General features: G+C 38.7%; 2 protein-coding genes across 2 annotated transcripts in view; one reads left to right on the forward strand and one right to left on the reverse strand.

The window, feature by feature from the left end:
- Positions 1-250: 250 nt before the first annotated feature.
- On the reverse strand, positions 251-1219 carry LOC139738307 (probable G-protein coupled receptor 21). Its single transcript, XM_071648948.1, has one exon. The coding sequence runs from the start codon at positions 1217-1219 to the stop codon at positions 251-253; it is 969 nt and encodes a 322-aa protein (XP_071505049.1).
- Positions 1220-10436: 9217 nt separating this feature from the next.
- LOC139738325 (DNA-directed RNA polymerases I, II, and III subunit RPABC3-like) overlaps positions 10437-12759 on the forward strand; it is an 86627-nt gene continuing 84304 nt past the window's right edge. Inside the window, exon 1 of the mRNA XM_071648964.1 lies at positions 10437-10538. Coding sequence (XP_071505065.1) covers positions 10466-10538 — 73 coding nt within the window. The 5' untranslated portion in view covers positions 10437-10465. The remainder of the gene's footprint in view (positions 10539-12759) is intronic.

Raw genomic sequence — 12759 nt, forward strand, 5'->3', positions numbered from 1 at the left:
CTCTCACCAAACCAAATGATTTAGGCAACATAGAAGGTCTCATCTTTTAAGTCTGATTATTATATTTCATTCCGAAGATGTGGTTTCAAAAACAGTCCATTCTCTATAATTTGCTTCTTGGCTCATATTGTGGCGGAAGAGTTCTGCGAGCGGCATCATTCGCTGAGCCTCATTGCCTCTCGCCAAGAAAGTTGACTTGCGAGTCGTCTGCTTGATGATTTGGGCCATGCCTGGTCTAGAAACTGTCACCCTAACGTCGAATAAACAGTTGCATTACAGCTTGTCTAAACGATGGTTTGATAAGAAGGTACAACAGAACATTCAAAAAGCTGTTGCTGATCACCAGAACCATCAGTATATCGGAGACGGCACACGGTAGCATGATTCCCGTGGAAGCGCTGACGATATTAGCGAATATGTCCGCGCCCCAAGTCAAGTAGAACACACCAGTGACGGCTAGCACGGTGCGTATATCTCTGCTTTTGCGCATTGTAGCATTCAGCTGGTCGTCCGGACTTTTGTCGTTGGGTCCCCGCGCAACGGAAATATGCGCATCTCTGATGGCGCGGCGGTGCCTGCGCGCTATGCGCACTATAGCAATGTTACAGACTATGGTGATGCTCACAGAAACAAGAATTGGAATGAAGTAGAGAATGTGGATAGACCGTTTGGCGATTATGGTAGACGCGAATTTTACGTCGTCCACCCCAGTTTCGGATTTGTGAATCAGGCTGCTCAGAGAGTTAACGGTTCCAATGAGCATCGCCACAACCAGGAGCAGCGCCATTCGACGTTTCGTGAGGATGCTGTGATATCGCAGCGGTCTCGTGACAGCGATATAACGATCGATACTAACGCAAGTCAGTATCATGACCGACTGATTGGAAATGGTCGAACAACCGAGGACACCGACAATGGAAAACGATCTCAGTTTGGTAATCGGTACGGCCATGCACCTGATCGTGTGGAAAGTGCAGCAGAAGAGACCGACCAGCAAGTCGACTACGGCGATTAACTGGAAGCTGATGCGCGTGTTTTCGCTAAAACACTGCTTGGCGATTCGCAGAGCGACCAGGTTGACGACGTTGGAGAAGATGGTACTGAGACCACAGATGGCGAACAAAAACGAAAAGATGGCAGACGGTATGCACTGGTCCTCCGAGTCTGCCGAAACTTCCCCGAGGACACGGGGGCTGCAGGTAATGCAGGATATTGTCATTGTGATGTCGCTTATCTTACAGTCAGCAGAATAAGATACTCGATTACGTGTGCTCACACAGCATTTCTTATTTTTTTCACCAATTAGGGAAATATTTCCGCGATGATCATGTGATATCCCTATGAGCGTAGTCTCAACCCAAGGAATTGAGCTTCTCTATTAGCTCATTTCGTCCTCGCAGTACTGGATTACAACGTCAACAAAGTCATTTGAAAAAAAAATGCGCATGTTCCTTGTTCTGTTAGTGCTGCCCTTCCGTCACAGAGTCTAGAACACGACCGTGTAGGATTTCGCGTGCCTCCTCCATGCTAGAATCAATGACATCATAATATCAAGTATAGCAATCTCTGCATGCTCTTCCAATGCGCGCGAAATCGTATCGTAGTGACCTGAAACGAGGAACCAGACGGAAAAGACGATCGAGTGGACGACATCCAATTGACACCGCTACAGAAAACGAGAACGTCCACACGATCGAAAACGTCCTTTGCTGTCGTCACAAAGAAGAGGTCACCCCTTCGATAATCCGGTACAGCTTCTCCCCTCGGTGCCTGAAATGAAATACACAAGAGGTCTCGCTTAGTAACTTCATTTTTTTTTTCAAAGTGTGAATATATGTGTTTGTGAGGTTCGGGTGGGCCAAGGGGCAATACTCAATCCCCCCCCCCCCTCAAATCGATTGTGTTATTGTCTCCGAATCTGAACGCTTGAATATAACACGCTGTTTAATCGCGATTTTACAAAAAGAATGCGACTGGGAAATCATAATTAAGCTTGTTGATTGCCGTCTTATGACCCGCGATAATGTAGGTCTATTTTGACCATTTCAAGTAGAACGCACGCACTCTCACAAAATAATTTTACAATGCGATATTTATATCGCGAAACGTTTCCTCGAAGTATGTATAGCAGTTTGAGGCCTGATTCTCCCAAGTCTTCGAAGTCTGATTATGGTCAAAATTTTAATAGTTTGATTTTAAAAACAAAAAAGATATTGTCCGTTTTCAAAAAGGCGTAGAATCCCGTTACCCACGCAGTGATGAAGACAACGGGCCAACGCTCACCTTTTTCTACTCTAGTTCTTCCTAATGTATTGTTCTCGATCTCATAGGAATTATCTGATCTCACTTTCCAGTAACCTCAATAAAGTTTGAGACACATCTGTAGACGAATCCAGCCCTTTAACACGCTGGGGAGGACCATAAAACAGCCACGAATTGTAACGTTGTACACAATCCATAAATCATCCTTTGTGACAGAAAAGCAAGTGAACATTGACGTTAAAAGCCTAGTACCACGAAAGGTTTGTAATCTAAAAAAGTGTCCAAGAAACGATCACCTAACCCAAAGCGGTGTCGCGATTATCACGGACGTTTGCGGCGTTAAAGGTTGAAGGGAAAATGAGAGGCTGGGCGAAATAGAAAGATGTCCTCTTATATGTATTATCACTGGATTGGAGGACTGCAGTTATACGAGGAATGCTCGCAGAGAGGATGGATGACTCAAAACACCATTTATTGATATTCATAGTAATCACCCGTCACACAATGATTGTCCAATCAAGTCGGACCAATCATGGGGGCACATCATTCTGCTTTAGCCATCCAATGAAATATTTCTGAATCTTCGACCAGTTATTAATTCGCCCTCACGTGTCCTTGGTGTTTAGATTGAGTTAAAGTGACAAGTCTGTATTCAATGTTATTATGAACGATATAAATGATGGATCAGTCGTTTCTGTGACCCGAAATACTAGATCCATTCTAGCCATGGCTTACGTCAAACATCAGGTAATTAGCTTTCTGCATCACGCTTGTGCGGTGTTTGTCGAGCTTCCGTACTTCATTCTGTTTTGCTCTTCGTTCTTTCTTTGGCAACACTCATCAAAATCAGCCTCTTCGATTTTTCGTAATCATATTTTGTTATTAAGTTTGTTTTTTGTGTCTGCATTACTCTCCTTCCATTATTTGTTCCCACGATGTCATTATGGAAGAGCAAAATATGATACTTCGGTGGGATACTTACACGTCATTATGTACATAATGAATAATGAGAGCCTTAGATAAAGGTCTCGAATACATTATCATCTTCATCTTTGTCATTAGCATTGACGAGGTCTGGGGACAGTCTGTCTGAATAATCTTCGTTTTCGAAAAGGTCACATTTCAGAGCAAATAACTTTTTTCTCTCTCTCTTCGATGCAAGAAGGTCGATAATTGTCTCCAGTTCATACTGGTTTATTGCGATGCCTTATTTACACTGTGCTATATTAATCCTCCTCAATATCCGAATTATTAAGACATTTTCGAGCAAAGTAAAAAAATGAAGCAAACTCCAGTTTGTCATTGACACTGATGACTAGCCACGAAAACAAGGACCAGCAAATGAATGACAGACTGAGTATATTATATTACTGCCAGCAGAGCCATCTAAATTTACTCACGATGGACATCGAGTGACCGTTTACTCTACAGCCACGTAGTTGACATATTACAGTTTGGACGGTTTCCATGTCAATCATCTTACAGGTGTAGCGTTTTCCTTTTGAGCTATAAAAGGCCATGCATATTCGATATGCATGACTAAATGAGGTTTTTTCTGTCTTTTTTGAGACTTTATATGACATCTTTGATATAGAACGTATGAGTGCCCAATTGGAAAATTAGTTCAGGAAAAATTATAATTTCGTTGTTTCTGTAATAGGTAAAAGCGTATGATCCAATATTTCCTTGTATTAAAGTGATCATCATTTCCACGTATCACTGTCTGGAGAACTGCCACACTCACTGTATTTGTCACATCTTGAAGTCTGAATTGACATCAAATGGAACACACATACACACATACACACACGCACACACACACACACACACACACACACACACACACACACACACACACACATATATATATAATTATATATATATATATATATATATATATATCATATATGTATATATATATATATATATATATCATATATAATAACAAGTTGAGATTTCACGTATTGGCTTCACGACTAAAGAAATGAAGAAACAAACTACCAGTTTGTTTCTTTATCTTATATCATCAACTTGAGTCGACAGACTTTGGTCAGTCTCGCATCATTCTCTCCCACGCCCTTCATCCTCAAGAGTGATTAGGCCCATGCTGGTGCTGTGTCAATGTTTTCGATTGTTTTCTGCCCTCCTCCAACCTGCTCTGCTTCGTCTTCTCCCTTCATCATTTGCATTTCAGTCACTGTCACTTTAATGCTACAGTCACACACGGCCGGGTAACAAAACGGAATAGATCCGGGTGAAGATGAGCCGGATTAGTCCCGGAATGGAGGGTAGTTTATGCTGCAGTCACACACGGCCGGATTTCGAACCGGGTCCATGAGGAATTAAAATCGTAACGACCCAGTTCAAGCCGTAGAGACCCGTATTGACCCGTATCGAACCGAAAAAAAATCATCTTTAAATCCTTAAATGAACCCTTTTCGACATAGATATCGACCCGTGTCAATCCGCTTCGACCCGTACCGACCCGGATGTAAACCATGTCATCATCCGTTACATGAAGGCAATGCGGTACACGGCAAAGGTCCATACGGTTTTACGCTGCGGATTGCAGCGGGTCGATGCGAGTCAATGCGGTTCGAACCGGGTCAGTTCGGATACCAATAAGGAATTGAAATCCGTGAGAAAATTTTGAACATGACCAAATTTTTTTTTTTGATATCGTATCGTAGCTCCCGAATCCATCGGGAATTGACACGGGTTACGATGCAGGTCAATGCGGGTCTCTACGGCTCGAACAGGGTTGATACGGTTTTAATTCCTTATGGACCCGGTTCAAAATCCGACCGTGTGTGACTGTAGCGTAAAGGAAACCTAAATCCAAAGAGCAATATGGATTGAGTGAAAGCAGCAACATTGGTAGAACACATCGGTGAAAGTTTGAGGAAAATCGGACAATCGATGCAAAAGCTATTCATTTTTAAAGTTTGGGCGTTGTAATCACTGGATAAGGAGACTACTAGAGTCTATGATGTCATTTGTGGACAGCAATATAAAGAAAATAAAAAGAGAATTCCACAAAAATTCATTTTTCATGAACATTACATATTCCATCAACTTGATACTAACATAAAAAAATGTCCTATTTACCTTTGGGAGCATGATTTATAAAAAGTTCAAGATATCACATTTCATGCATGTCAAGTGTGTAGGTCTGTCAGTTGTACCTCAGAACATCCTACCATGCCTACCATATAAAATTTGTACAAAAGCCTAAAATATAAGGAGATAATAACCTATCAGTATTTCTGTTGATAAACCGTAACTGTAGACGGTCTGGTCGTGAAACATTTTATATTATAACTATTGTTCACATTTTGTATCATTATCTAACAATACTTAACATTGATTTTGCTGATTCAAACTTTTATAGTCAGTTGTTTTAATCTATCCCTACCTCGCATGCTAGAACTATTTTACAGCACTTAAATGCTCGGATTTTGTTTCCTCTGCAAATGGTAAATTATGCTTTTAAGGGTACTAAGCAGTAATTCCCCCTGCTTTCTGAAAGCGGTTGGTCAAATATCCTTTCATTACGCAAGATTGTTGTGCAAGCATGCTAAATTTTCTTTGTATTTTCCTTTTTTCTTGTTGTCCACACAATGATGTCATAAACTCTATAGTAGTCTCCTTTTGTCTCCCTCCAGTGGTTCCGACACCAAAACGTTCAAAATACATAACTTTCGCATCAATTGTCCGATTTTCCTCAATCTTTCACTGATGTGTTGTACTATAATCTTGCTGCTTTCACTCAATCCACATTTCTCAATGGGTTTTTGGTTTCTTTTAAGGACCTACTATCAAAACATCATACTACCTACCACACGGGGGCGCTGTTGCATAAAGTGAATGATTCGAGACGTCGTATCGGTACGGAGCCAACCTTCTCTCCAGTTTGAGAATTGCCAAGTGTTTACCTCCTTGGACAAAATGTTTTTACCAACGACGGCACTCGATCCAGGTAAAACGGCTGCTTGGCAACGCTGGGGTACTCTAGAGCAGTGGAGAGGCTATCCTGGAAGATAATGACACATTATCACACTTCTTATTCTTTATCATTATTAATGCAGAAGTAAGACTGATAAATAAACAGAATGGCCTACGAACTTATTGTCAAAGGGAGCGTGAGAGCAAAGTGTCACTTCCAATGAATCAGCACAATATTTATCATCACCCATCACATTATTCATCTTTTGCTCACACATATGCATAGAAGCCAACTTGAACAATAATTGAGCATCTGAATATAAGAACGACCCAAGTCCATGGAAGACCATTTCGAGTAAACGTAAAAAAAAAACTTCATATCTTTTTTATTTGTCCAATAATATTTTATTCAACTATGATGGGAAGGCACCATTGTATATACAAAGTAGAACATATATTATTATGACAATTAACATTTCCATTAATTGTGGAGAGACCATTTTGTGTGATGGACTTGGGTCGTTCTTTGAATCATATGGACTTGGGTTGTTCTTTGATTCATATGCATGATATTTTGCTATAGAGATGAAAGAAGGATGACAGAAGGCGCTATAATATGAATGTAAGAATGACCCAAGTCCTTGATTCTTACATTAATATAAGATTTAACTCATTCATTTCAGGCACTTCCGGGGGGTAATTAGGATTTATCATTTATACACAAGATGAGTCCATGCATAAGCTACAATTTCCCATGTCAAACTGAATTTGGCCAAATATTGGACTTGGGTCGTTCTTATATTCAGGTCTTCAATTGATTAATTGAATTTCGCCAATTTGTCACTAGCTTCCTATCAAAATAAACAATCAGTTTTATAGCATTTTTTTATGCCTCCGCCACGAAGTGGCTCAAGTTATCTTGAAACTTACTACATATTCATGCATGTTCTGCCTGACAGTGATAATCCTGTGAATTTTAGGGTCAAAGGCCAGATGAAAATGGTAACAATGTACTTTTCAATACAGAAATTGTACTTTTTCTCCATACCTTGAAAATTACTCAATGCATAAACTTATGAATGGGTCAAAGTCAAGTTAAAGTCCTTAAATCCTTAAGTCCTCCAACCGGCGAGAAGGTGTCGTCGATAGTTGCGTCGCGGCAGATCTAAAGCTCGACTAACATAATCGAGAATCACCTAGAGAATATTTTGACGGCAAAACGAGATGAGCGCCATGGTGTGATTGCAACAATAATAAGGAGTATTATATTGTTTGATATAAGGCCATCATAAAAATACAAAATGGAACCGTTGCACTGATTCCTCGCTTGTGACATAACAAGGAGTAATCTTGAAGTTATGACTGCAATTTTCCAACAACTTATTTCTTATAATTCCCGTTGCTTCTTAGCAGCTTTAATATGATTTAATGTGATTTGATGACTTTTCTCCTATAACTTTTCTGATATTCAGAATGGGGCACTTATGTTTCGGACCCAAAGACTACTGCCACCTGATGGATTGACGGATTGTTACTTCATATTCCTACAAGTCTCATATTATTTTGTGTTATTATTGATTAAAGAAAAAAAAAATCTTAACGGGGTGAATTGGGCCACCCCCGAATTTGCTTGCTAGAACAGTTTAGGAAAAAAATTAAAGTATAAAGTCATGTGTGTTCTCGTAGTGCACAAATCGAAATAAAATGATACTAGACCTTCTTTAAAACTTGATAATTATAGTAGATGATGCGCACATTTGATCATGTAAGTTTTGTACATTAATTTTATTCATTCTTTATTTGATTTATTTGATTTCATTTTTATTTTTACCCTTAATGTGGGTACTCCATCACCAGCAGTGTTAACTCTTGAAAAACAATAAAATACGGCATATTCAAAGAGCGCTTCCCCAGTAAGCGGTGGATAAATTGTATCATAATAACACAATCTGCACGAATCTTCAGCTTATTGAAGGAGGCTGAGTACTAACAAGAAGAAGAATAGAAGAAGTGGTGGAGAGGAGAAAAATCTCTTTGGCATTTATTTTTTTTGACGCTTTTTATAGCCTTTATTCAGACCAATCAAATGAATTGTTACATTGTAATGACACAAAATATAACTATAATACACTGTTTAACGTTGTAAAAGGTTGTGTGCAAAATATAGATAAAACATATATAAATTGTACACATTTGACATGATTCAGTCACCAGTCTGAATAAAGATTTATATTTTTTGTGACGCTTTTTATAGCCTTTATTCAGACCAATCAAATGAAATTGTTACATTGTAATGACACAAAATATAACTATAATACACTATTTAACGGACAACAAAAGGTTGTGTGTAGAATATAGATAAAACATACATAAATTGTACACATTTGACATAATTCAGTCACCAGTCTGAATAAAGATTTTATCTAAAACAAATACAAAAAAAACGTGAGAGGTGATGGACTTACAAAATCTTTAAAATATATTCTATTCACCAATTATGAACGTCATAATGACTGATATCTCTCTGGATCTTATATGCAAGTGGAGATTCATAACCAGATAATATTTAATTAAGTTTTAACGATATGAGAATCAGAGAAAATAAACAAGTGGAGCGGGCAAAGTTGAAAACACAGGATATTCAATTCATTCTAAATAAATTAACTGAGGTAAATACTAAAGATATATCTTAACAAAATGCAATAGTTAAACCCGGTATTTCATAAAGTATAATTTTCCCATTTCGCGTAGTGTAATGTCAATTTATCCTTTAATGTTGCTTTTTCATATTCAGACTATTTTGAGGTGGCGATTGCCCTACATTTTTCTTCACAGGTTGGAACTCTTCCAATTTTACGATTAGTATAAATCATATGCTTAAAATCAAAATTAACACATGATTCAACAAAGCATTGAGTTTGATATTTTCCCTGAATCCAAGTAAAACATCCAGCCAATTCATATTAATAAACTGAGGAAATTTTAGTTTATTTCCTACCTCGTTCCATATTCGATAAACTAAAGGACAGTCATAAATATATGATAATATCTTTCAACCTCTTCCCTACAAAAGGAGCACAGATTTGAATGTGTTATTCCAAACTGGTGAAGTTTATCATTACAAAAAATAACATTGTGCAGGAGCTTATACTGGAAATCTCTCAACTTCCAGTCTAGTGTTGAAATTCTAGGAATAGAAAAACAAACTGCAGTCGCACATCTATCCATGTTTAAAGCTAATACTTCTGGGTGTTTGGAAAGGAAAGAATCTTCAATTGTACCAATAAAAATATTGTAAATAATTTTTGAAGTCACTGACACTAAGGGGTACACTTTTTTTTATTAATGTTAAGACTAATTTCAAAAACATCAGCAGGGTTATCATTCAAAATATGATCCCTCGCATTACCTATTCTCGCCACCTTCCATTCTGCTGGAAATTTATTATACAATTCATAAAGAAAAATCAAATCGTCTGTACACTTAAACCCTTTCTAATAAAATGCGCCCCTGATCTAATTTTTCCACCAGCGTCAATAACGTGTTTAACTTGAAAAACATTAGCGTTAAATATAATTTTTCATTAAAGGAGAAATTCCTACCTGGAATAAAAATATTATTGAAAATTATTTGATTTTCATTATGCCTTTCTTTAACAATAACATTCTTTCCTTTCAAATAATTCCAAATATCTAAAAATTCTAAATACAAATTCGGCGCTTTACTTAACGGGGATCATAATTACAATGAAAAATTTATCTCCCTCCCTCTTTCTTAAATACATATTAAAAAAACTGTTTCCACTTCAAATTCTTATCACCTCTAAAAAGTCTCTTAATCCACATTACGCGCTGGGCATACACCATATACCTAAAATTCATCATTTTCATTCCCCCATTATCATAATTCAGTACACAATAAATTTCTCTTTATTTTGTCACGACCATTCCAAATAAAATTAAAACAAATCGTTTCCACCTCTCTGAAAACCCATCGAGGTACTGACATTATTGAAGAAACGTATGATAATTTAGATATAGCAAATACTTTAACCAGTTGAATTTTCCCAAAGAGGGTCAAATCCCTTTGCTTCCACCATCCCAACAATCTTTTTATTTTACTCAAAATTTCTTTATAATTCTAAATAGTTATACAGTAACTCTTTACTAAATGGCGCCATCTACTGTCACTCGCACAATATAGATGTAACGCACATGCAATGATCGCTCGAAAGACGAAATCTGAGTGACAAGGCACAATGGCAGGAGTGTTATTTGAAGACATTTTTGACGTGAAAGACATCGATCCAGAAGGGAAGAAGTTCGATCGAGGTGAGATGGTAGTTATATGTAATTTTAGTGTTAGGAGTAAGTAATCAGGCCTCTTGGGTAGTGTAATACTACCGTGCAAAAAACGTACAGCGTGTGTGGACATGGGCGCTGCCATCTTGTTTCGCAAAAAATTACCGTATGTACGAATATGCACATAAATGCAGCAGAGATACAGTGACGTTGCGGAGCGACAGTCCCGAACGTACGGGCCGGTGGCCGTTCACAATGTCACAGCTGTCCGATGGTAGCGATGCACTGTGTTCGACCTTCACTTCCCTCGTTCTTCACCATCGTTATGAAGAAATCATGTAAAGCAAGAATTGTCTCATATTTTGCACTTGAAACACATATCTCCAGACTGTGTTTGCGTGCAATTTGGTAGGTAATTCGCCAATAATAATTAATATTATTACATTAGCAATGGAATAGGGTTGTTCCTCACATATCACATTTACAATAGGACTAACAAAGTTAGAGTAACTGCGTCAGTACCTTAAGAGGCCGTGCAGCCGTTCGCGGCAGGTACAACATACACGGTAATATACCGCTAAACACTGCATTGCACTGTTACATGCACACTACACATATACTAACACACTAGCAATCAACAAAAATCAACTGACAAAATGGGCACGATCTCTGACGAAAGTGAAATTTTCTCACCTAAATGACAACATATCGCATCCAAAATAGAATTTTCGGTACTTCTTAACATAACAATTAAGAAATAATGGTCCAAGAAACTTGATTTTTTGTCGTTTTCCCGATGCTCATGGATTTTGAAAACATATCCTCACTTAAAATAGAACTTTCGCGAGCCGATGTGGGCCGCCATTTTTGTTCGGAAAGTGGATGTTACCGTCGAAAAAATTCAGAAAAACACGAGAAAGACATCAACAACACCGCCAGAATTGCAATCTTGTTTGCGGCCAATGCATGTGTGCCCGCTATTTTCACGTGCTTTCGCAATAGGAATTGGCGCTTACGCAATGTTCGCGAGACATGTGAAGGCGTTCAGCTAAAGATCACGGAGCATGCGCGTATTGCATAGGGATTGTACATCGTGCCGCAAGCAGAAATACTACGTCGCATATCGCCCTTATCGGCGAAAATTGTGCCGGGTTTTACCCTGGTAAATCATGAAAACTGCGTTGGTCAATGGTAAATTTCTTTTATGAAAACAATTGCGTTAATGAATAATCTCTTGACACTACATCACAATTTTGTATGGTGGACAATTACCCTAGTCAATCAATTTTATGCAGAAAATTTGCAACCACCAAGAGGACCCGGTTTGCGGCAGGGGGTCCAGTTTGCAGCACCCCACACAAAAATGTCCCCTGATTTCTTCAAACATTAAAATTTTGCAAAAACCAAATATTTTTTGATGGTCCAACTAGTTTTCAGCTTGTTAGAACACTTTATTTGGATTCATTACAGGTATCTCGATCCTTCACGATATCATAGTTTTTCAAGATCGCATGTATTTCATCAATTTCCACCCATTTTGACATGTAAAATAGCGCTATGTGTGTAAATCCCATAGGGGTGCTGCAAACCGGACCTATCCCCGACATTTTGGTCAAAACTGACAAAGGAAATTAATTTTAGAATATTTAACACAGTTACACGAGGAATCCTTGCCAGGCCTCTATTCATAGTAAGACTTTGTATAAAGATACAAACAAGGGATGATGGTGGTTGCCTAGCAACCGAACAAAATCTTAACATTTTGTTAAAGGTGCATGGTCCCGGTGTTTTAGTCAAATGCGTACGCGGGCGCACGGCGCAAGTTTCCTATAGAGACCTACGCTATCGACTCCTCTTTAGCGCTTACGCTTTGGCCCACTTCCCCAAGTCCGAAGAAGTCCGATCTACTGTAGTCAGTGGTCCGATCACAGTTCGGCTCATGATTCGGCTGAGGGGAGTGACAGGTTTAGCAAACTTCTTTTGTGATGTCATAATAACAAGCACATATGCACGCACCCTGGCATTACTACAGACTGCGCGATGCGCAGAGAAGACAACGAAGGCAACGTTACTTAGCAACACCTACACACCTTACTCTTGATGACAGCTCAACTTCGGTAATCTTCGTATCAATGCTAACGGTGATCGGTAGTATCATCAACAGCGCCCTCTACACTACCGGGACTATGCCCCTTTAAGAAAGTCATACTTTTTTTAAAAACAGCGTGCCACAGATGGTTTAGATTAGAAT

This window comes from Diadema antillarum, unplaced genomic scaffold, assembly GCF_040938485.1.
Source record: "Diadema antillarum isolate AM-2024a unplaced genomic scaffold, OU_Dant_1.0 seq00000735_RagTag, whole genome shotgun sequence".
NCBI lineage: Eukaryota > Metazoa > Echinodermata > Echinoidea > Diadematoida > Diadematidae > Diadema > Diadema antillarum.

Bases quoted from the DNA above. Each gene is read 5' to 3' on its own strand.
- LOC139738307 (XM_071648948.1), bottom strand. From the start codon at position 1,219: ATGACAATATCCTGCATTACCTGCAGCCCCCGTGTCCTCGGGGAAGTT.